Raw genomic sequence first — 25,909 nt, forward strand, 5'->3', positions numbered from 1 at the left:
GACACATGCATCCACGGGGAGTGGAACATAGCAGCCACGACACATGCATTCCCAGAGAGTGGAACATAGCAGCCACGACACATGCATCCCCAGAGAGTGGAACATAGCAGCCACGACAAATGCATCCCCGGAGAGTGGAACATAGCAGCCACGACACATGCATCCACGGGGAGTGGAACATCGCAGCCACGACACATGCATCCCCAGAGAGTGGAACATAGCAGCCACGACACATGCATCCCCAGAGAGTGGAACATAGCAGCCACGACACATGCATCCCCGGAGAGTGGAACATAGCAGCCACGACACATGCATCCACGGGGAGTGGAACATAGCAGCCGCGACTCATGCATCCCCGGAGAGTGGAACATAGCAGCCACGACACATGCATCCACGTGGAGTGGAACATAGCAGCCGCAACTCATGCTTCTGCAGGGAATTGGAACAAAGCAGCCGTGACGCATGCATCCACGGGGAGAGGAACATGGCATCCGCGACACATACATCCGTGGGGAGTGGAACACAGCAGCCGCGACACATGCATCCGCGGGAAGTTGAACATAGCAGCTGCAACACATGCATCCACGGGAGTGGAACATAGAAGCCGCGACACATGCAGCCACAGAACATAGTATTCAAGCATGCCGAAGACACTCGGTTAGCACTTGAGCATGCTCGGATAACACCTTATCTAAGCACGTTTGCTCATCACTATTTAGTACTAGAGGATAAAGGCGTGTGTTAATAATTACCTTTGAGTAAGTATACCCCTTTAACACGTGTGTATGAGAAGTATACTGTTTAGATGGTAAAGCAAAGTATGGCTCCCACTCTGTTCACAAAAGTCTCGGTATGTATAACTTATGTCCCAGAGAAGTTCTAAGGGACATCTGTCTTTGTCTCCTGGCTTCGCCTCCTCGGACTCTGCACGAGCTGCGGTTTTGTTCATATGATTTATTTAGCTGGGGGTTTCATTGTAGATTTTAACATCCCCATGTAAGGACTTGTCATTAAATCACAGCAGGGGTACATTTCCCAGTTTTCCTGCCAAATGTCGAAGTGCTGCTGTCACCAGCAAATAAACCAGAGGATGAAAATCTACACACATTGAGAAGCTGGGGATAGCGGAAACTGTCCTGTGCGAGGGGTTTATTATTTCGTGTCCTCACGTAACTGTTGTTATCACAATCAACTAAGTGTTTTTATCTTCTGTGAAAAGGATCCACTTCCATTAGGCCTGGGTTAGGTATTCTGTTCATTCTGCGCGCCAGTAATAGTACATAAGGTAACACAAGGATCGTGTAATAGGTGCTGATATCCATGTTCCTAATTAATGTTTTACTAAATTATACCTTTTATCACATTTATCTATAATCTTGGAATGAAAAATATAGTAAGCATTAAGGTCACGTGAACACGCTCAGTATTTGGTGAATATTCTACATCAGTTCTTGTAAGCCAAAATCAGAGGAAAAGTATAATAGAAACACGTCACCACTTCCGTATTTAATTTGGAGGTAAAATACTGACCAACTACTGAACATGTGAACGTGACTTAACCTTTTTACAACTCTTGATGTACATGTATGTCAAAAGTCGTGTCACTGCCTTTGATTTGGGCTCGCATGCCAAGCTCGCATATTTCACAGCAGATGATGGCTGATTTAGTCAGCCATCATGTGCTTTAAACAGCTACAGCTGTTAACTGCTCCTGTCAATCACTGACAGTGGCATTTAACACACGCCGGCGGGGAACACCCATCTGTGCGCCCGTGACGTGATCGCAGGACACAACTGGGAGCTACTGGTGACCTCTGTACTTGTCATGACGATCTTCCTATGAAAGCACAGCTATGTATAGTACAAGTGATGATTGCAGCTTAAAGTTCCCTAAGTGGACTAACAAATACAATAGAATGTGAAGAAAAAAGTTTTAAAAAATATTTAAAAAAAAAAAATAAAAGTTCAGATAACCTCTCCCCCCCCCCCTTTTGCGCCATTAAAACTGAAACAATAAAATACATATACTCGGTATTTTCTTGACCAAGGACACCCCTTCCTCCACCATTGTAATTTCTCCCAGCATCTGTCACAAAGACACCATAGTGATGCTGAGGACAGAGAAGACCCCTGATCCACATAGCACAGAATGGACCAGAACTGACAAGCTCAAGTGATCCCACAGCCAAAGCCTCTATACTTGGTATTGCTGCATTCGCAAAAGTCCAATCTATCAAAATATAAATTAATCTGATCGTAAAAGGCATAACGAACAAAAAAATTAAAACCCTAGAATTAAAGTTTTTTGCCCACTGCAACATTGCAATAAAATGCAATAAGAGGCAATCAATATAGTATCAGTAAAAACGTCAGCTCAGGGCGCAAAAAATAAGCTATCAGACAGCCCCATATCCTGAAAAATGAAAACATTACGGTCTAGGAAAATGTCGAGAAACGCAAAAGAAATTTTTTTTTGCAAATTTTCACATTTTTTCTTTTTCACCACTTAAATAAAAAAAAAACAAAAACAATTATACATATTTGATATCTGCGTAATCCTACTGACCTGGGGAATCATATTGTCAAGTCAGTTTTAACATATAGTGGACATGGTAATAATAATAAACTTTATATAGCGCTAACATATTCCACAGCGCTTTACAGAGTACCTGGAGGAAACCCACACAAACACGGGGAGAACATACAAACTCCTTGCAGATGTTGTTCTTGGTGGGATTCGAACCCAGGACCCCAGTGCTGCAAGGCTGCAATGCTATCCACTAAGCCACCGTGCTGTCCTGGTAAATAAAAAAACCCAAAAAACAATTCTGGGATTGCACTTTTTTTTTGCAATTTCAACGCACAATGAATTTTTTTTTCCCCTGCTTTCCAGTGCATCATTATATAAATACGACTAAAAACATGTTAGCAGAAAAATACAAAAGTTTTGGCTCATGAAAGAAGGGGAGAGAAAAATGAAAATCACACGGGGGTGAAAGAGTATCTCCACCTTTGACAAGTCCCTGGCTAATTAAACGTATATGGATAATTATATGACCATTGATGCTTCTGTAATATAAGAAAGTGGAAACGGCAACAACGTTGGGAAACTCGCTCGACTTGCAGATATTTCCGATTCCTTCTGATAATTTTGTTATGTTACTTCCTAGGCCAGATTGGTAAAAGTATATCGTTTTCCTCCCCAATTTTGCTACTATGTTAGGGATTGAGGAAGCCGACACTAGAGGAAATTGAGCAAGCTCGGCAAGCCATTCTCACCCCGTCTCTATTTGGGAGCTCTCTGGAGGAGATTATGGAAAGGCAGAAAGAAGTGTATCCCGACCGCCGGCTGCCTTGGGTGCAGACTCAGCTCTCCATGCAAGTGTTAGCACTGGGAGGTGAAAGGACAGAAGGAATATTCAGGTGGGTTTCATGTAGACATAGTAAGTATACGTGGGTCCAAGACACTGCGAAGATGCAGATCGCTCCATTCTGTAGGATCCACGCATTGTTTTGGCTTCCATATAGTCAGAATATTGATGTGTGAATGTCGATATGCATCAGATTCATCTAATAATGTGGTTCTAGGGTCTCCTATTCACTGGAATATAAAACAATGACTTCTTTCTATTCCTATGCTATTTTTATTCTCTCTTTCTAATTTTGGTGTAGAGTCCCTGGCGATATTGATGAAGTGAATGCACTAAAGCTGCAGGTGGAACAGTGGCGAATTCCAGACAATTTGTCTGACCCAACCGTTCCTGGTAAATACATCCATTCTTCATAATAAAATTTATTTACATCTTTTAAAAATAATTTTTAATAGTTAAGAGAGTTTGCAAATCACTTTATTGGGGTATTTGTCTATATTATTATAAAAAAAATAGCATGTAACTACGATAGCTTCCAAACCCCTGCTTGTCTGCTGTATACAGTTGTGGCCAAAAGTATTGACACCCCTGCAATTTTGTCAGATAATACTCAGTTTCTTCCTGAAAATGATTGCAAGCACAAATTCTTTGGTATTATTATCTTCATTTAATTTGTCTTAAAAGAAAAAACACAAAAAGAATTGTCCTAAAGCCAAATTGGATATAATTCCACACCAAACACAAAAAAGAGGGTGGACAAAAGTATTGGCACTGTTCAAAAAATCATGTGATGCTTCTCTAATTTGTGTAATTAACAGCACCTGTAACTTACCTGTGGCACCTAACAGGTGTTGGCAATAACTAAATCACACTTGCAGCCAGTTGACATGGATTAAAGTTGACTCAACCTCTGTCCTGTGTCCTTGTGTGTACCACATTGAGCATGGAGAAAAGAAAGAAGACCAAAGAACTGTCTGGGGACTTGAGAAACCAAATTGTGAGGAAGCATGAGCAATCTCAAGGCTACAAGTCCATCTCCAAAGACCTGAATGTTCCTGTGTCTACCGTGGGCAGTGTCATGAAGAAGTTTAAAGCCCATGGCACTGTGGCTAACCTCCCTAGATGTGGACGGAAAAGAAAAATTGACAAGAGATTTCAACGCAAGATTGTGCGGATGTTGGATAAAGAACCTCGACTAGCATCCAAACAAGTTCAAGCTGCCCTGCAGTCCGAGGGTACAACAGTGTCAACCCGTACTATCCGTCGGCGTCTGAATGAAAACAGACTGTATGGTAGGAGACCCAGGAAGACCCCACGTCTTACCCCGAGACATAAAAAAGCCAGGCTGGAGTTTGCCAAAACTTACCTGAAAAAGCCTAAAACGTTTTAAAAGAATGTTCTCTGGTCAGATGAGATAAAAGTAGAGCTTTTTGGGCAAAGGCATCAACATAGAGTTTACAGGAGAAAAAAAAGAGGCATTCAAAGAAAAGAACACGGTCCCTACAGTCAAACATGGCGGAGGTTCCCTGATGTTTTGGGGTTGCTTTGCTGCCTCTGGCATTGGACTGCTTGACCGTGTGCATGGCATTATGAAGTCTGAAGACTACCGACAAATTTTGCAGCATAATGTAGGGCCCAGTGTGAGAAAGCTGGGTCTCCCTCAGAGGTCATGGGTCTTCAAGCAGGACAATGACCCAAAACACACTTCAAAAAGCACTAGAAAATGGTTTGAGAGAAAGCACTGGAGACTTCTAAGGTGGCCAGCAATGAGTCCAGACCTGAATCCCATAGAACACCTGTGAAGAGATCTAAAAATGGCAGTTTGGAGAAGGCACTCTTCAAATATCAGGGACCTGGAGCAGTTTGCCAAAGAAGAATGGTCTAAAATTCCAGCAGAGCATTGTAAGAAACTCATTGACGGTTACCGGAAGCGGTTGGTCACAGTTATTTTGGCTAAAGGTTGTGCAACCAAGTATTAGGCTGAGGGTGCCAATACTTTTGTCTGGCCCATTTTTGGAGTTTTGTGTGAAATGATCAATGGTTTTCTTTTGCTTCATTCTCTTTTGTGTTTTTTCATTTAAGACAAATTAAATGAAGATAATGATACCAAAGAATTTGTGTTTGCAATCATTTTCAGGAAGAAACTGAGTATTATCTGACAGAATTGCAGGGGTGTCAATACTTTTGGCCACAACTGTATTTCTCTGACTTCAGCTTCACTTATATCAGAGCATACTCATTTGGAGTACAGGTGATGGCAGTGACAGGGTCAGCACCTGTGTGCCACTAACTCTGATGATAAGCTACTGCAGGAGAGTGTTTGATAAGGCCATGTTCACATGTTCAGTATTTGGTCAGTATTTCACATCAGTATTTATAAGCCAAAACCAGGAGAGGAGCAATCAGAGGAAAAGTATAAAAGAAACACGTCACCACTTCTGTATTATCACCCACTCCTGGTTCTGGCTTACAAATACTGAGTGTGTGAACGTGGAATTAGCAGAATACCGAAAGGAGGAGACAGGTGGTGATCCTTTCACTGCCATCATCTGTACTTCAAATTAAAACATGATGCTAAGGGCTGGGAAGTACACCCATTGAAAGCAGGGGGATCAGAAACCAGTTTACATGCACTTTTTTACAGTAATGAAGACAAATACCCCAATAATGTGATTTGCAAAGTTTCATTGCTTTCCATGCTGTTCAAAACTATTAGAAGTGAAAAAATGTAGAAGTTTACTTTAAGGGTTAAGTTGACGTCTGATCTTCTCATTAATGTTTTAAGCCTCATTTACACTGGCCTGTATTTGGCAACAAGCTTTTCTAAGAATGCTCGTTCTCAATCATCAACATAGACATGTCATTGATCAGGCAGCAAATCGGCAAAATGCTTTTTTATTTGCTGGATTGGATCATTTATGGAGAAAAGAAAAAACTATGTAGCATATCAGGTACACTGGATGTGCTGCCAGCAATATGTATGTTGCATAGTGACAGCATAATCGTATTAATGATCATTCTGCCATCATGCAATTTGTGTCGGTCTTGTGAATGGTCCTTTAAACGAGTAACTATCAATTGGTAAATACAGTGGCATTTAAAAGTTTGGACACCCCTGTTTAAAATTACTGTTCTTGTTAACAGTTAAGCAAGTTGAAATTATCTCTGTGACAACTCCTGGAGTGGACCCTCTGGGTCGTGGCACCAACCCCCCCAGGGCGAGCTGACCTTGTGAAGACCACCCCCTATACAGGGAGTGTCAGGTGCAAGTCCCAGGGGGTGAGGTACCACGACTGCTGGCACCAGGCGGCCGGCTCACAGGAGACACGAGTGGGTGAGTGTGTCTGCAGGAACGTGTAAAGCGTGGACACAGGAACACGTGGTATACAGAGACTTCATACGTCCGGGTGTGAGTGAAGCAGGATGCGTGCAAGGAGCAGGTCAGGGCACGGAGTCAGGCAGCAGGTGTGCCAGAAGGTGTAACAGAGTACAGGAGCAGGGTGTGTGCCAGAGGGCACAACTGAGCATAAGACAGATTGCAGGATCAGAGCGTGTGCCAGGAGGCACAACTGAGTATGAGACAAGGCAGAGTCCGAGTGTGTGCCAGGAGGCACAACTGAGTAAAAGACAGAGCACAGGATCAGAGTGTGTGCCAGGAGGCCCAACTGAGTACAAGACAGAGCACAGGATCAGAGTTCGTGCCAGGAGGCACAACTGAGTACAAGACAGAGCACAGGATCAGAGTATGTGCCAGGAGGCACAGCTGAATGTAAGACGGAGCACGTGCCAGGAGGCACAACTGAGTATGAGACAGAGTACAGGGTCAGAGCGTGTGCCAGGAGGCACAACCGAGTACAAGGCAGAGTGCAGGTTCAGTGCGTGTGCCAAGAGGCACAACAGAGTGCAAGGCAAAGGACCCGAATACAGCGCACAGCCAGACAGGAAGCCCAACAATAATCAGGCACCTCCCCTAGGAAGAGGTAGCCTGATATAGCACATGATCACGAGAGCTTCCGGGTCAAGTCCTCCAGTACCATAGAGAGGACTGACCTGGAGACCGAACTGAGAAAAGCGCGCAAGTGCAGACATAACATGGAGGAGACAGGGACCTAGATGCGAGAGGTGCGCGTGCGCACCCGGCGTGACCCCCGGAGTGACCGGGGCTCCGGAAGAGATGACGTCAGGACCGAGGTCCCGCCCCCAGGTGAGCTCGGTGTGACAATCTCTAAACGGCCTAATGTTAAACATGACACGTTTCCTTTGTATTTTAGGCAAACATATACATATATTGATATATTGTCATCTTTACATTTTAAAAATTACAAAAAAGGGAAAATGGGTCAATGCAAAAGTTTTGGCATCCTGCATGGTTAGTAGCAAGTATCACAGCTTGTAAATGTAATGTCTTTCAATTTTAGTTTGATGGATAGTGAACAAACCATAACCCTAACAGGCGACCGTATATTTCGTATTATAAGACACACTTTTTTCACCCAAAATTCGCGGGGATAATGGGGGTGCGTCTTATAATTTGAATATACCTTACCGGCCGTGTTGGAGCAGGGTCGCTGCTGGCGGAGGCAAGAGTGGCATGTTGCTGCAGGCCACAGGCTGGGGTGAGGGGGTGTTTGGAGGTTCGGTAGTGCCGACATTTTGTGAAACCCTGGGACCCCTGCACTTCCATGGTTTACATTGCGGTGGACTCCGGGGAAAAAAGGCTGCCGGGGCATGCGCAGATGGAGATCTCGGCACCAAGATCTCGGGAGATGATATCTCAGCACCAAGATCTCCATCTGTGCATGCGCCGCCCCTGGCGGACATTTTCCCAGAGTCCACCGCAAAGTAAACCATGGACGCACGGGCAGGGCTTTCACAAAATGTCGGTGGAGCCCCCGTACCACCGAACACCCGCAGTGTCGCACATCTGAACACCCCTTTCCCCCAGTCTGGGGTCCGCAACATCGCCCCACTCCTGCTTCCGCCAGCAGTGACCCGGGGACCCCGCTTCACCGCAGCCACCCCCCCCCCCCCCCCCCAGCAAATAAGACGCATGGATTGTAAGAAGCACCACCGTTTTCTTAGGGAAAAAAACTTTCTTTTTTTTTTTTATGTCCTCAAAATTTGGGGTGCATTTTATAATTCTATGCGTCTTATAAACCACAACATATGGTAATTAAGGTCTGAAATCTTGATCAAAGTTTTGTGAGCAACAAATCTCAAGGGTGTAATTTTTAAAATTAAAAAGATGAAAAAAATGCACCTTAAAGAGGTTGGCTCTACTTTTTTTGTTTAGGTCATAAATATATGAACGGTGGCAGTGCCACACCCGGTACACTCCGCAGATCATCTGTTACTGGTGATGGACGGAAGTTCTTTGAAGCTGCTAGAAGACAGCAGCTCCATCGTTTCTACAGTAGCCACTGCCGGGTACTACAGATCTACCCTTTACAGGGGTTGTCTCGACCTCACCGATCAGATATTGATGACCTACCCTAAGGATAGGCCAATAATAAAAAAAGGTATGGCCAATCTCTTTAAAGCCTCAGTCAGATGTCCATGTAACACAGTCTGTGTATGGACCATGATGCACGGACTGGCTGAGGATCTCCTGACCTGAACTTGACAGACTCATTTGTTCCTATAAGGCTGTGAAGTTCCTACATCACGGTTCTTACACGGACTGTATTACATGGCCGTCAGAATGAAGCTTTACTTTAACATTATACTGAAAGTAAAGACCATTGTGATAAAACTAATCCATTCTGTTCTCCATTCAAGTTCTTTATTCTTTTGGTTAAGGAAGACGTGGTGTTTTTTGTCACCCAGTCACTGCCTAAAGGAGTCTGTCCGTATTAGTGTGCATGGACTCGAGAACATAGACTCTAATAGCCAGTCGTACATTTGGGTGGCCTATTGTTTTAATAAACTGTATTGAAAAGTGTAGTCCCATTTTTTTTTATTTTCAATAATGGAAGTTAACCATATAGTTATATAACCTCCAACTGGCCTCACGTTGTTTCTGATTTTTGTATTCTTCTATTATTGCACCTTATAGCATCCGCAACATTCATCTCCATTATGGAATGTGTAGTTGATGCCATGAGGTCAGAAAAATGCTGATCTCCTTTGACGCTTGTGTTGAGCCAAGCTGTTATCAAGCACATTCTTCTATCGAAACATAAGATGGTGATGACAAGGAGCCATTCCTGATGCATGAGTAGGATATGTGGGATATGGAGAATGTTCGCATTAGTCTCAGGAATCTGTGCTATGAATACCTTGGACTTAAATTGTAACCTGTGATCGCTGCAGTTTGACTCCTTAGATGCCTCAGCCCCGTGTATATAAAAGAAGTAACCTGACCGTATATGCGGGATCATATATGAGAATTATCTGTAATAGTTGAGGTGCTTCAATTTTGTATCCTCCTTTGGGCGTTTTACATTTAATGTCTTCCTGTGATAATATATTATTCTTCTCTGCATCTTCTGTGTTGGAAAACAAATTGATTCCATGAAGACCTCTTTGTTAGATATTTTAACCTCCTGTGGATTCATGTCATATATGGCCAGTACTTTCCTCTGATTGAAGAACATTTCAAAGATCACCACATCACATTTTTAATTTGTATTTTCTCCAGCATCGCTCTTGAAGCTTTGGTATCGAGAGTTGGAGGAGCCACTAATCCCACAACAATTCTACAAGCAGTGTATTAGTAACTATGAAAATCCCGACGCCGCAGTGTCCGTTGTGCAGCAGCTTCCGGAACTGAACAGACTGGTGCTATGTTACCTCATCCACTTTCTCCAGGTATGTTATCACTCATTTGCTGTTCTCTTAAAGGGAATATCCAGGCTTGGGATGAAAGTCTGTAGTCTCTTTGCGATTGCAGACTTCTGAATCCTGACAGCTCGCGGTGCGCACGCTGTAAGAGTTTTCTAGTATTGTCGGTCAGACTAGACTTGCTTATTCTCTCCCAGTGCACCACGATTGAGAGAGGATGAGCAAGTCTAGTCAACACATGGCTTCAAACGTTCTTTCCAAGCCTGGACATCCCCTCCCTTAGGTATTCCCATTGAGAGCACCTCAGTGCAGTAGACTAGTCGCTGTACATGAGGGATGCCTGACCAGCATTTTCTTCGATGTGTTTAGGTTGGCAGTGCAACAGATGAGGAACTCTTTGTGTTCATTCACTTGACCACCCCATAATATGGCAGGTTGAACTGTATAGTGTCTGGTTAAGTAGAATTGTGACTAAATTCTATTTTATTTCTGTACTTTTTAGCTTTTATACTGTCAGGAAATCTTTAAGCAATGGTGTGTGAAGTTGAATGTACAACTTTATCTACATGAGAAGTTTCAGGTTTCTTCTAAAGATACATTGTGTTATGTCTGATCTGGAGTTACAACCCTTACACCAATTCTAAGCCACATTCACCGATCTCTCAGCCTTCCTGGACAGCCTTGTTCATAGATCATAATTTCAACAATCAAAGAAATGATAGTGAATTCAAGTCCCCTAAGGGGACTAAAAAAATTGTTTTCTATATAAAAACAAGTAAAAAATGAAAATGCCCTCTATTTTTTCTTTTCAAAAATAAATTGAAAAATAAGCATATTTCATATCACCAAACCCAACTAACTGTAAAGAATCCTTTCCTATTTAGTTGCCAGAATTGCCTTTCTTACACCTGTAATAAGTGTCTTCTGGTCATTAGTATGGTCTTTGGACGAAATATGTCATGTGCCAGTCCTTTGCATTGACCATACATATATTTATAAATGAGATCTCCTCCGAAACATCTTTTTCTAAGCTAAACAAGTCCAATTTTTCCAAACTTAGCACTCAAAGGTTTATTTCTATGTTCTGTCTTCAGGAGCGCTCTGCTCACCAGCCTCCGGCTTCCTGCTTGCCGAGAGGAAGCACAGGGACACAGAAGCCAGCTTTGGCGCAGTGCTTTCAAGCTCTATGGAAAATAACTTGTATGAGCTGCAATCCTTGACTAGGAGAACAGCCATTGCTTATATACCGCAGAAGTGGCCGGTAACCTAGCCAAAAAGCACAACACAAAGAATTTATAAAAAAAAATGTCTCCGCTCTTAGTAAAAGCTAAATCGTAAAGTTGCTTGGTTTTAAAATTACTTTCCAGTTTTACCTATTTAAGAAGATGAGGCAACCCCTTTATCAGATAGAGCCCACATCATAGTGCTGCTTTCATGTCTCTTAGGTGCAGGCGAAAAGTAAGGCATCATCTATAATAATAAATGCGCTAAGCAGCTTCCGGGTTGTAACAACTTCCGTCCAGTTGTAACTGGTGACGTCACCGCACACCTCTTGCCATGTTAACCCTCAACACACCACTCCTCCTCAACACACACATCCTCAACACACACTCCTCTCACCTTTCACCATCTCCACTCACGTCCCCCCCTCTTTCACTCCACATACGACCCTTTCTCTCACTCCGTCTCTCATACTCACGCCGTCATCGCCGCCGCTCCACGATCCCCGACAACTTCTTCCGCCGGCGCCATCCTGGATCCAGACGTCCACGTCGGCGACATGTTCTTGCGGCGACGCCATCTTGGGTATCGTGAAATCCCGCGATACTCAAGATGGCGTCGCCGCAAGAACATGTCGCTGGCGTGGACGACGTCGGGATCCAAAATGGCGTTGGCGAAATCTCGCGAGATTTCGCCGACGCCATTTTGGATCCCGACATCGTCCTCGCGAGATTTTGCCAACGCCATTTTGGATCCCGACATCGTCCACGCCGGCGACATGTTCTTGCGGCGACGCCATCTTGAGTATCGTGGGATTTCACGATACTCAAGATGGCGTCGCCGCAAGAACATGTCGCCGGCGTGGACAACGTCTGGATCCAGGATGGAGCCGGCGGAAGAAGATGTTGGGGATAGTGGAGCAGCGACGATGACGGCGTGAGTATGAGAGACGGCGTGAGAGAAAGGGTCGTATGTGGAGTGAAAGAGGGGGGGACGTGAGTGGAGATGGTGAAAGGTGAGAGGAATGTGTGTTGAGGAGGTGTGTGTGTTGAGGGTTAACATGGCAAGAGGTGTGTCACTATCCTCCCGATGCGATAGCATCGGGCCTTAATCTAGTATAATAGAAGCACTTTAAGAGAAAAAGTAATTACTGACCTCTCTTTCTATTTCTAAACAGATTTTCTCCCAACCTTCCAACGTGGGCACAACAAAGATGGATGTCAACAATCTCGCCATGGTCATGGCTCCAAATTGTCTCCGTTGTCAGTCAGATGACCCCAGAATTATTTTTGAGAACACTCGGAAGGAGATGTCTTTTCTGAGGATGCTAATTGTCCATCTAGACACCAGTTTTGTTAGGGGGTTGCTGTGAGAGTGGAAAATGTCAGCAGTTTTCTTCAGTTCCTGTTACTTTTATATAACAGAATTGTTTTCTCATTTTTTAAAGAGAACAAGATGCGTTCCCTCTGGAGGATTCATACCTATATGACGGGAGTGTCAGGATATTGCTAGCACTTTTCATATCTGTGCTTTTTAGAGGTCATTAGTGCCAAGAGCATTAAATCTGACTTCATCAGAGGTGCTCGGAGAACTTGTGAAAGCATGTCTGCTCTCGGTGGTGGGAAAACAATACCTGCTTCTTTGTTCTCACAGTGAATGTTTCATTGTATCAAAGTTTCCCTTGTGTACAGACATTAAAGCGCGCTGAAAATTAAAGTGTGAGATATTCGGACATCACTGCTTTTTACTGTGTGCTGTCACTCTGGAGAGGCTGGAGCTCTTAATATATTTTGCATATTTTATTTTTTAATCTCTGTATTTTAATTTTGCTTTAAGCTGTCAGCTGTAATGTCAGAGCTCGGGGTGACCATTGTGACTATACCATATAATAGGTCAGGCTTTTTATTCCACTATTGAGTCTGTTGCCAACGTGAATAGTTTTTTCAAGGTGTGAATTACATTTCTCACTGCTTACTATTAAATGCGACATCAAAGTCCACCACTCTTGGTTCCGTTACATGACCTGACGTCGCGGGTGCAGCGAACACTTGTTGTTGGTGTTGGAGATGTGAAGTAATGTCTTTTCTCAGCACCGTAGCTCCTATAACTCATTAGTGAAGACAATACTTCATTTACAAGGTCGGGCACATATACTATAGTTCATGATGATTTGTTGGGAAGCAGACATTGGTTTCAGGAGGTAGTCATTTTATGCTACCTGTTCAGATGACTCTTTTCCTGTGAGACAGTACAGAACATTTTTTTCCTGTACCCCATCGATCTGCAGAATTTACTGTAAAATGATTGTCGCTTCCAAATCTTGCTAGCCTCGAAGATTAGCATTTCTAAGATGGCTTCGATGTCTGACTCAATGCAAGTCGTATTTTCCCTTCTCTAGTTTTACTATATAACTTTTGTGAAAAAAAGTAACACTGTTGTCCACAGACGGCGGCTATTACTGCACCTTATCTTTCCTCAAGTGAAAAGGGGTTAGTTCAATATCAGACACGGTGTTTGAGTGAGTGAATTGCGCTGTTTCTGGGAGCGATCCTTAACGAGAACCTGCCATCAGGATCATGCATGTTAAGGTATGGGCATAAAGGAGCTGTTCTACTGATTTAATAGGTACCTTCAGTGTAGAAATCTGTAGCCTGGTTGTTTCCTAACTATCAGTTCAAATTTTAGTGCAATAAGCTCTTCGTACATCAGGGCGGGGCTGGCACTTGTGCACATTGATCTCGCTGTTGCCAACTACCTGCCTGTTCTACTCGGCGCCGGCACAGAGCTCCTGCCGGCGATTCAGCTCCTCCACATCAACAGCTTTCCCTCTTCTAGGCTGCTCTGTCGGCATCATGTTGATTGACAGCCCGCTCCCCGCAACTAGACAGCAGTAAGCCGGCAGTCAATCAGCATGATGTCAGCATTCATACCCCGTCAACAGAGAAGAGTGGAAGAGAAGCCACTGGTCTGCCTACGTGACATCAGCTGTAGCTGCTGAATCACCGGCAGAAGCGGTTTGTGACCTCAGTGTACCAGCAGAGATCAGAGCCAGTCACAACTGGCAGGTAGGTAGCAAGTACCTGTTTTAGTTCTTAGGCCCATAGTAAAAAAAAGAAAATTCTGGATAACCCCTTTAAATGTTACCACCAAAAACACCAATCTTTTTGTATCATGTTTTTGTACTATAACACATGTGTGCTCAACCTGTACAACTGGTAATCTAATAATCCTGGGAACAGGAGAACAACTCTACAAAGTGATGCACAAATTGCTTGGGCAAATGTTTTTTACTCTACAGATAAGGCGCAGCGCTTGTTCTCTCAGCAGATCCTGTTTACAATGTACTGTGATTTTTTTTTTTTTCAATGTGTTGACATGGGACTGCATCTTGGTTACTGAAGTGTGAAATTGGTAGTAACGTGTACTAAGAAGTATCAGTTTTCACTATTCACTGAAATGCAGAATAATGTGAACACCCATCCGAATAGTAAACATTTACTACCAAAACATGTATAAATATGTGAAAACACAATCTTATGTAGTATTGTGCCGCTAATACATTGAGATAATGTAACATATAAGTTCTGCGCTCATGCTCTAATAAGTCACCAACCAGACGTCTGTTTTCTGACCTGCGTTAGAAATCTGAACGGTAAAATATTATTACAAGCTTCTATGGTATACCACATACACCAGTGTCCATGGTGCTTATCTAGGAAATGGAAACTGTTTTATCCATCACTGAGTTTTCTTACTGTGATTGTCAAGTTTCACTGATACACAGATCCAGACCACTGTTTTAGATTTGTGTTATTGTCTGCTTTGTTACAAGTGCGGTTTACAAATACTTACAGATTGCTTTAGGGTTATATATACTTGCTTATATATTGTCAAATCTCAGGTTTGAAACGTAGGAGTAGGTCTGTTTTGGAGAATGTTATTAGCCGCCCATACAAATTAGAACTGAGAGCTATTTTTCCTATCTCTACTATCAACGTACATGATTGGTTTAGCCAATGGCCAGAGGGGAAAAAGTAGCTGTCAGACACATCTGGCAGGGGCTTATATCCCGCAGGAACAAAGGATCGGACATGCCTGATTCCTCTGCCCCAAACCCCATATACATACCATTTGCAGATTACCTCTTATTAAAAATCCTCTCCATTCTTAATAATGGATGGATTTTATAATGTTGTAGTTTGCAGCAGTGACCGGTAATCTAGGCAACGAGCAGTAGTCTTATCAGTGGTGGCCAGTCCACTAAGCATGGAGCACAGTTCTTGCAAGCACTGCTCAGAAACTGGACGGATCTCTGGATCTGGCCAGCTTCAATGCCCCTATGGTCCTCCAATGTTGCAGAGGCAAAGTTGGTAAAGTGCAGAGTCCGGACCAAGGTGTAAACATACTACTGGTCCAAAGTATAAAATCAAAAGAAGCACACTGCCCACTAGCAACAGGAAGGTGGAGAGCTGTCCGGTCCATACCTCGTTTTATGGGTGGGGGTTTGGAAATATCCCACCAACGGGACCCACAAATGCAATGTGAAAGCACCCTTATTGGGATTCCTACCGATCATGATGATTGAGCAGCTGTTGTGCTAGTGTGTGGTCCCTGGGGCACACTGCTCCTACATGCATTGTCTATGAGACTGTTGAAGATAGCCGAGTGCTATTCTCGGTTACAACTGTCAGTGCCATAGACAAGGAATAAATCTGCAGTGTGCCCCCAGGAAACCCGGTGATCAGACAAGTATCACTTATTCACAAGATAGGTGGTATGTTGTAGTTGTGGGACAGCATGTTTAAAAACCATAAACCAATTTGGGAGGAGAAATGCCGCTATAGCATATTTCAGCTGTCAATATATACAATTAATGGAAACCTGTCAGCTGCACCAAATTCCCTCTCCCCAACCTCCACTATGTCTCTACTGCACCCGCTTCTATATGTTAACAGGTTTGGTATGCCTTAACGATTGTAAGAGTGTACATGTCTACTATGCTGTGCCTCCCTGGGCACGCGCTCGGTGCTGATGAAGCCGGTGTGCGTACACCCAACTTCATTAAACATCTCCAGGGAGGCAAAACGTAGCAGATGTGCAGATATTTGCAAAAAGCCGATGGTGACGGCGCTCTTACAAATCAGGTCAATCACAAGTTGGGAGGGAGGCATCAGTCCGGGGAAATCAATGTCCTGCTGGATTAGTCATCACAGATTTGTATAACGCTAGCACAGATTAAATTTTGATTTTACAAAAATAGAGCAATTGTTAATGCATAAGAAGGGGCTTGTTAGAAGGGGACGTTCCTAGGGGGAGCCATGGAAGCTGAAAGGTTCCCTTTAAATTAACCTGGCTGTGTAGGTGCTTTAAAATAAGTAGTTATTACCATAAATACATTTAATTTATTCTGTTAGATCCTGATCACAATATGTTTCAATGTGGGTCTTACAGGTAAAGTCTAAGCCATTTATTATCTACACTTTCCTGTGAAATCTTGTACAAATTCAGATATAAAAACCACAGAACTTTTTCATCCTTTTAACTCATTTTTATTTTATCCATGCAATATCTGGAGGAGTTTATGTATAAACACTTTTGAAAGAAAAGAAGCCCTAGCTACATTTTGATTTCTTTTATGCTGAGGTGTATAAATTACTATGTATAAAATGGTAAAATGCTTTATTATATTTGGTTTGTCATAGCCAGACTGCCAGGATATGTAATTCTGTTTACTATTGTGCCATTTGGTCTCTTTTCGTTGTGCATTAATATGGCGGGGTTTCTGAAAATGTTTGTATCTTTTGGTTTGATTCTGAAATTGCAGTTGTGTTTCTGTTCTAGAATGTGCTCTACACTGGAACTTTGGCTGTAACAATGCATTAATTCATCTGCAACATTTTCTGCTTTTGTATTTTGCATAAGCAAATAAAAATATTTTACATTGAAATCGAGATTTGGCGTTATTAATTAACAGAAGAGTGTTTATTTTTTTGGTTATTTTTAAGCGAAGTTTGGGTGAAAAGATTTTTTTCAGCAAGTATTTTTAATATCTCAATTTGTAAATAGAAAGAATCCAGCACTCGAATGGGGGTTATGGTGAAATGAGAAGAATAATGTATTATGTGGTCAAAACTGTGTGTGCAATCGTGACATCTCGGTCTTACACTGACGATCCTGAGAGATCCTGTTCAGGTAAATTGTATGGCGTCCTTCACGTAGTGCCGTCACTGCACCGCATGCGATGGAGGTTGCGTTACCGAATTGCGTTGCCTTGCTCTCTCACCGATGCCTCGGTCATCAGCCCCCGGTGAATCCTCTTTTAACATGCTATCTGAAGAATGCCATACAATTTACCCGGAACGTGGTCTCTCGGGATCATCAGTCTGTATGTTTGAACCAGGTCTAAGTAAGACCAAATGAAACGTCACGTATTGTACACACAGTTTGGACGACATGATAAATTTTTCATCTGATTTCATTACAACCCCCATTTGAGTGCCGGATTCTTACTATTTATGGGTTTGGGCTATGGTCCGAGCACAACTTATCCAGAGTGCTGTATTCCTACTGACTTAATTTCTGAGTTTGACATAAAATTATTCACTTCGTTGGATGGATTGCATCTGTACAATACATAGAAAATCCTTTATTTCCTTGGCAATAACATTTCATAACAGGTCTCAGCAATTGGGTAACCTGCAATCCGCTTATTATTAGGATATTTAGTGGCTAAAAGGAGCTAAGGCCTCATTGACACATCCTATTTTTCCACATACGAGAAAAATGGACCAAATATCCTAATCTGACTGATCAGAATGTGGTCCAAAGGTCATCCAATTTTCTCGTAGATGGAGAAATGAAAAAAAATAAAAATCTCCACCACCTGCATTCTGGCGGACTGTGAAATTCCTGACATCCAAGTGTAGTGTGATATTTTTTTTTTTTTTTTTTGTTTTCACGGAACCATTGACTTGCATTGCTGATTTTGATCTGACTGTCCGATGAAAATTGGACATGTCTAGGCAATTTTTCACAGACCTGTGAATGCCCCATTGACTATCACAGGTCTGAGTGCTTTCCGTAAAAAAGCTGTAGATTGGAGATCAACCAAGTTAACATTTTTACTTGTATCCAGATCATGTGCCTTTATACCAATAGGGTAAGGAATCATTTGAGGTCAGTTTGAACAAAAATCTTATGATAATTTGACAATCTTGTCACTCCTCGAAAAACTATACTTGTCTTTGCAAAAAAAGTGGATGTGGTCAATGGCAGCACAGCAAATTTACCATAATGTACAGTACAAATTTGGAGTGCATTGTAAATCTTCACCAGTTCATCAGATTCTATTTTCTGGCATAACTACAAGTTAAAGATCGTGGCTTTTGGTATGAGTGGTAAGTATACAGAGGTTTTCCACAGTTAATTACTGGAATAGGGCCAAAATAAGTAAATCATCAATCAATTACAAAATAACACTAAATCAGAATGACAGGTCCAGAAAAGTTTTATTCATTCATGGTCTTAAACTAGACACTCTACTACATTCAACAATATAGTGTAGCTTTCTGATTTTTATATACATTTTATACTACTGCCTTTTAGACCATGTCTGTCAAGTCTGCCAGGGCTGCTTAGTAACTACTTGCATTCCTCATGAAATTACAATTTTGGGTCATCATTTCTTTCATCTGCACTTTATATTTCCTGGCCTGAACTCAACAGCTTCATACCTATTCATGTCAGGAGACTCACAACCAGCTCTTAAATTGTGGTCCATATGGAGAAACTGAAACGTGGATAGGTGAAGCTGGCCTTAAATGAGGATTTCGATGATGATTTAAAGGTAAGATGTCAAGAAGTTAGACCAACGTGATGCTGCAGTTTGCATAAAAGTGATGTTAATCCCAGTGTATACCCGGACTTGTCCAAGGTCCGGCACCCAGGCTATTGGTGTCTGCAGCAGGTGAGTGTAGCACATGGGAAATAAAAAGCAGTCAAAAGAACACCCAGGAAAAAAACAGAGGCAAACTAAAAGTTTTAATAAAGTCTTGGAAACCACATGCCAGCAGGAGGGATGCTGTAAGCCACAGGCAAGTAGGCAGGCTGGTGGAAATCACTGGCAGGCAAGAGACATTCAGAAGATCACAGGCAAGCGGGGGGGTGCTGGAAACCACTGGCAGGCAGAGGATCACTGGTATGTGGAAGACATCCAGGAGACCACAGGCAGGCGGGGAACATCTAGGAGATCATGGACAGGTGGCAGATAAAACTCTGGAGAAACAAGAAAGTCTATTTCCACGGAAACCACAGGTGGATGCATAGACAGGCAGCAAGCTTACTGTAAACCACAGACATGTAGGTGAGGTCCTCCACTGACAAGTATCAAGGATAATGGAAACTGCAGACAAGTAACTCATGGACAGAAAACCATAGACGGCCAGGAGAAGTCCTGATGACTATGGACTGGGACTGTGTACAGACAGCTAAAAGAGCTACCAGCAAGTATTAGAGCAATACCAACACACAGGTGTGTGTCTTGGGAGACCTTATATAGGCCCATCAAATACAATACATTGGAGCACGACGGGCTACTTGCAAAATCTGTCATGGAGCACAAAAAAATCTAACAGACTGGGGCATGTGTGTAACAATAAGTATGAGCACCTCATTCTGGCTTTCATAGACTTACATTGAGTTGTGACTTCTGGATCACCCATCAAACATCCCAGTCAAACTGCTGGAGACCGACTGAAGTTGTGAGGATAAAAGATGAAAACAGCAGCTGGTAAGTACAAGACTAGGGGCAGGGAACTTAGATTAGTAACACCACTCCAGCTCTGCAATAAAAGGGGTGGTGCTTTAAGAGGAGTTCAATGCAGAAAGTTCAGATCTTTTGAAGGTGTTGCCCAGGTGCAGAGAAAAATTTTGTGAAATGTTAATTGCAATAATAGGAGGGAAACAGTCCAGTTTTGTACACTGTTCATCCTGATAAGTTAGTTGTTTTCCTATTAAACTGAGGCTAGTGTCCCAGACGGCAAAAGTAGATTTCAAGGTCCACTGAGGACGGGGGAACAGTGACAATCTCTGTACAATGTTACTGGATATGTAGGTGCTATATAAGCAACTGGAAATAAATACTCCTTTTAATTAAACATATTGGTCAGTTTTATTGCAGAAGCAGCAAGGCATTATGTGAAATTTTTAATAAAATGCCCTAACACAGATCACCTCCACAAGGACCTTGTCTTAAAGGAGGAATCGGCTTCTTTCTCCTTCAGAACTAATATTTAATTCTCAAAATTCTCCAATTCGCGGGTAAGATTTGACTTCAGTGAAACAGTTTTTGCCGTTACTGATGGGATTTGGTGCTTGTAAAGTTCTATGGAGATCTATTACTATTGTTTCAGGAGAACTTGCAGCAGAATGTCTGTGACCGTATCTAGCATCTGCCTCCTCATCCCTCCTCTCCCTGTAGAAATTTTGGAGCACCAACTATCACCTGAGTAATGCCAAAATCTGTCTTCACTGAATACGGATTTTACCCACGCATTGAAAGATCGGTCTAAAAGGAGAAAGAAGCAGATTTCTCTGAAATATTACAAATTTGGCTTATTTTCATATCTACTATTGATTTATTAAGTAAAAAATAAATGTCGATTATTCTCTAGGTGATGAGCATAATTTTTCTCTTGATGTGTTTTAACATTGTCTTTTTCTTATCTATTCTCACCCTCCTTGATTTTATACATTATGAAACACCTACTTTTTTTTTTTTTTTTTTAATTCGTTTATTGAACCAATGGCAGGATACACAATATGCAAACTGACAATGATTAAAATATCATGTAATACACATACATTTCGCAGAGCAGTAATGTCACACAATGCATGTATTCCAGCTGTACATAGAATAACTCATACCGTCAATTGCCTTACATTAGTCTGTGTATTATTCAAATAACAAAGCCTGCCAAAACATTACTACTACTACTACAAAACAACTATTTCCAGCCTATGTCTATATAATTAGCTCTTTATCATGCCGTATCTCCGTCCTATAGTGTGAGGTGAGAGGAATTCCACCTCTCCCATATCTTCTCAAATTTATCTGGGCACCCACTGTTTTGATAGAGCGTACGCTCATATGGTATAATCGAGTTCACCAATTCTATCCAGGCCCTAAGGGAGGGATCCGAACCCCCCCATCCACCGCAGTGCCAACACCTTCCGTGCCATGAACAATGTCTCTCGTAAGAAAATTCCCGTATAATGTCCCCATGTCTCATCATCCCACACCCCAAACAGACAAACCAATGGCTCAAGGGGAACAGGAATCTGTGCCAGGGAGGTTAATCATGACGTTACCTCTTTCCAGTAGTGTACTATAATCGGACATTGCCAAATCATGTCAATAAAATCTGCATCGGATGTATGGCATCTCAGACACTCCGAAGATTGAAAACTTCCCATCTTGAAGAGTCGAGTCGGAGTCAAATATGATTGGTTTATAATATAAAGTTGTATCATTCTATTGTTAATTGACGGAGACACCTTTTATTTGGTGACTCCAGGATTTCCTCCCACTCTTCTCCCTGTGTATCAGGGATGAGCCTTTCCCATTTCCCCCTATCCGAGCATATGGCAGATTCCGTCCCCACCGATAGCATGTGTGTGTGCAGAGAGGAGATGAGACCCTGGGGACCCTGTGATTTAAGAATGCCTATCCAGGGTAGAGACGAGATGGCACCATTCATATCGACATATCTCATGTGCGATTGAAGGGCTTATCTTAATTGCAAATATCGGAAGAATTGTGACCTCAGGACATTGCACTTAACTTGTAATTGTTCAAAAGATAATGTATCACATTCATATATATCCCCCATCGTGGAGTCATTGTACTGAGGCCAGAATTCAGCAGATGGGTGAGCAAGCAGTGTCGGAAAATAACTGTTATTCCATAAGGGCATTTCAGCTATGATATCACTAAATCCAACCACCCTCTTAATCTGTCGCCACAATAATCTTGCCAGACGAAGCATGGGTAGCAGACGTGGAACTTTTACTTTCTCCAACTCCAAAAATCCCAACGGGCAATCAGCATGTGCGGCATGAAGCAAATGACTCTCAGAATTGGGAAGATGATTACCGGGCAAACACTAATTTATAGCTCTTGCCTGCCCCGCCAGATAATATAGAAAAAAATCCAGTAGTGCTATCTCCCCTCCTTTTTTTGGCCTTTGTAGAGTGGATAGCTTAAATTTTGGCCTAGTTTTCCCCCATATGAAAGACGTAATCTGGGAATTCAAATTAGTGAAAAAAGACTTAGGCACCACCACAGCACTATGTTGGAGAAAATAGCTGATCTTGGGGAGTAGTATCATTTTAATTAAATTAATGCGTCCAGCTACAGACAGCGAGAGTTTGCTCTAAATCGCAAATTTGACTTTAACCATCTCCAGTAATGGATATATATTAAGCTGCAGATCAAGTGTGCTGGACTGAGAAATATGAACCCCCAAATATTTAAAATGTGGTACAGTAGGCAACAAGGAGAGAGTCCCAAGTCGCGGCATCGGGGCATGAGAAAGAGGCATCAGGGCAGACTTCTCCCAATTTATATACAGGCCGGAATATCTACTGAATTCGTTTATAGTGGCAATCACTCCTGTCTGCGTCTCCTCCGCCCCATCCATGAATATTATCATATCGTTGGCATATAGGCCTATGGTGTCTACCCGGTCTGCTATCTTTATACCTATAATATTAGGAGAAGTTCTTATGCGAATTGCCACAGCCTCTATTGCAAGAGCAAAGAGGGCCGGGGAGAGGGGACACCCCCGATGAGTCCCCCTGTGCAGAGAAAAGGACTCGGAAGCGGAACCATTTACAACAACACAGGCTTTAGGTTTCATATACAATGTATTGACCCAATTTAAAAACCTATCTCCAAAACCGTATTTCTGCAGGCATGCATGGAGGAAAGGCCACTCAAGAGAGTCAAAGGCCTTAGCTGCGTCCAACGACACTAGTGCCCACCTATTGTCCGGCATCAGGGAACTATATTGAACCACTGATTGAACCCGTCTGATATTAATGGAGGTGCTTTTCCCAGGCATAAAGCCAGTCTGATCCGGATGTATAAGTTCCAAAATAATTGAATTCAGCCTAGTAGCCAAAATCTTCGTAAAAATTTTGTAATCCACATTTACTAAAGATATGGCCATGGCGATAAGATCCAGAGTCCAGAGCGTCCTTCCCTTCTTTCTTAAGTACTATTATATTAGCTTCATAGAAGGACTCCGGCATGACCCCCCCCCCAAATCCCCCGGAACACTGATAACAAAAGTGGCGCCAAAATCTCCCGGTATTTCCTATACAGCTCAATAGGAAACCCATCCGGCCCAGGGGCTTTCCCAGAGGCCATATCTTTCATGGCATCTTCTATCTCTTCCAGAGTGAACTCAGCGTCCATAAAGGCCCGCTGAGAGATACTTAGTGTGGGAAACGTTATATCTGATAAATAGTCTAGACATCCCCGGCTATCAATATCATTTTTTGAGCTGTACAGTGAGCTATAATAATCATGGAAACCACCAAATAGGCCAGAAATTTACTAGACTGGTTCCCTAATTCAAAGTAGGATTGACGAGTGAAAAATAATTTACGTTTGGACTTGGAGTCTATATGTTGAGTATATAATCTTTGGGCCGTCAACCACTACACTCTATTACCACTAGTTTGATCAGATACATAAGCGGCCTCTGAATCTTTCAATCGTTGCTCTATTTCGTCATCCTCCCCCGACGTCACCCGTTTGATGTAGGAGATCGTAGAAGATAGGCAGCCCCTCAAGTATGCCTTAAGGGTGTCCCAAAATAAATTAACATTCCGGGGTTCGGGGTGGGAGGACACGAAGACATGTAATTGTTCGATTGTTCTATCAGGTGACTTGATCAATTTCAACCAGAACGGGTTCAATTTCCATGCAATTCTACCCCCTGGCGGGCCATACCTGAGTTTGAGGATGATTGGGCTGTGATCTGAAATCCCTCTACTTCCATGTGCAATACTGTCCACCCACATTGCCAAACCACTAGATCCAAAGATGTAATCTATACGGGATAAGGAACGTCTAGTGGAGGAATGGCAAGTATACTCTTTAGTTTCTGGGTGACGTATTCTCCATAGGACTAACCATCCACTACCCACTATAAACTGAGTTATTTGGGATGTAGCTGCTGCCGGGGTCCCACCCTGTGTCCCGTCATCTAGTCTCAATCTGTCCAGGCTATTGTTCATCACTAGATTAAAGTCTCCCATGCAAATGACATCCGCATCTGGGTAATTCAAAGCAAAACTCAATGCTTTCTGGAGAATTGACGTACCCGCTGGAGGGGGATTATAAACACACAAAATAACATATTTCTTAGAGTTGATCAGTGCATACACAAATACGAAGCGTCCTTCAGAATCTCTCCTGGCCTCCCGGACTTCCCATCTAACGTCCTTGTGTATTAATAATGAGACCCCCCTGGAGTAGCTAGTGTGAAATGCGTGTATAGACCACTGAATCCATGTTTTTTGTACAGTCCGAGCTGTGTCTCTAGTCAAATGTGTTTCGACCAGAGCCACAATGTGGGGGCGATAATGCCTAATTTGTGAAAATACTTTAACCTTTTCTTTTTTCGGGGGGTCTTGATACCCCTCACATTCCATGTCATGCATATTAAATCAGAACCCATCTCCACTTATCTGGACATGTTGCGCGTCGGCGCCTAAGTAGAACTTAGAGACACCACATAAATAGCAAGATTTCCATTGGCTGCAACTTCTACCTAAATAACACTTAAAGCTAAAACTAAAGCTTTTAAAGAAAAAAAAAAATAGACTTAGTAACATAGGAGCAAAGTCCCGCTCCTCCATCAGAAAACAAACAAGGGGATACCATCACTAAATGCAGTGTCCGGTATTGTAGATGTCTGGATGCCCGCCAGGAGAGCTTCGACTAGGCCTGCAGTAAAAGGATCCAGATGAAAGTATACACTCTAGGATTCCTTCGCAGGAGATCGTTTATGGGACCGCAGCCACTAGGTAGCCTCCGCCGGATCCGTGAAAAACACGGAGGAACCCCCGTGGACAACCCGAAGCCGAGCCGGATAAACCATGGAGTATACAATGTTCTTTTCCCTGAGCCGCTTCTTGATGTCGATGAATTTCGCACGTTGCTTCTGGAGTTCCATGGAGAAATCCGGGAAGATTGAGTTCACGGCACTGTCGTACTTGATAGGACTCTTTTGTCGCGCGAGGCGCAGAATGGCATCCCTGTCTTTACAATTGAGGAGACGTGCCAGGAAGGGTCTAGGTGGGGCTCCCGGAGGCAAAGGCTTGGTGGGAATCCTGTGGGCTCTCTCAATGGCTAACACCGAGGAGAATTCATCTCCCAAAGAGGCCTTAAGCCAGCCTTCTAAGAATTGCTCAGGATGTTGACCTTCAGAGCGTTCAGGCAGACCGATGATACGGATGTTATT

General features: G+C 42.8%; 1 protein-coding gene across 5 annotated transcripts in view; it reads left to right on the forward strand.

Moving 5' to 3' along the window:
• Nucleotides 1-17,322, forward strand: part of LOC141069653 (rho GTPase-activating protein 39-like) — a 116,278-nt gene extending 98,956 nt beyond the window's left edge. For all 5 annotated transcript variants that reach the window (XM_073559407.1, XM_073559405.1, XM_073559406.1 and 2 more), the window contains exons 7-10: nucleotides 3,224-3,423; nucleotides 3,673-3,764; nucleotides 10,012-10,181; nucleotides 12,553-17,322. In XM_073559407.1, coding sequence (XP_073415508.1) covers nucleotides 3,224-3,423; nucleotides 3,673-3,764; nucleotides 10,012-10,181; nucleotides 12,553-12,747 — 657 coding nt within the window. In that variant the 3' untranslated portion in view covers nucleotides 12,748-17,322. The remainder of the gene's footprint in view (nucleotides 1-3,223; nucleotides 3,424-3,672; nucleotides 3,765-10,011; nucleotides 10,182-12,552) is intronic.
• Nucleotides 17,323-25,909: the final 8,587 nt, after the last annotated feature.

The sequence above is a fragment of the Dendrobates tinctorius genome, unplaced genomic scaffold, assembly GCF_039654945.1.
Source record: "Dendrobates tinctorius isolate UK_male_01 unplaced genomic scaffold, ASM3965494v1 ptg000270l, whole genome shotgun sequence".
Taxonomy (NCBI): domain Eukaryota; kingdom Metazoa; phylum Chordata; class Amphibia; order Anura; family Dendrobatidae; genus Dendrobates; species Dendrobates tinctorius.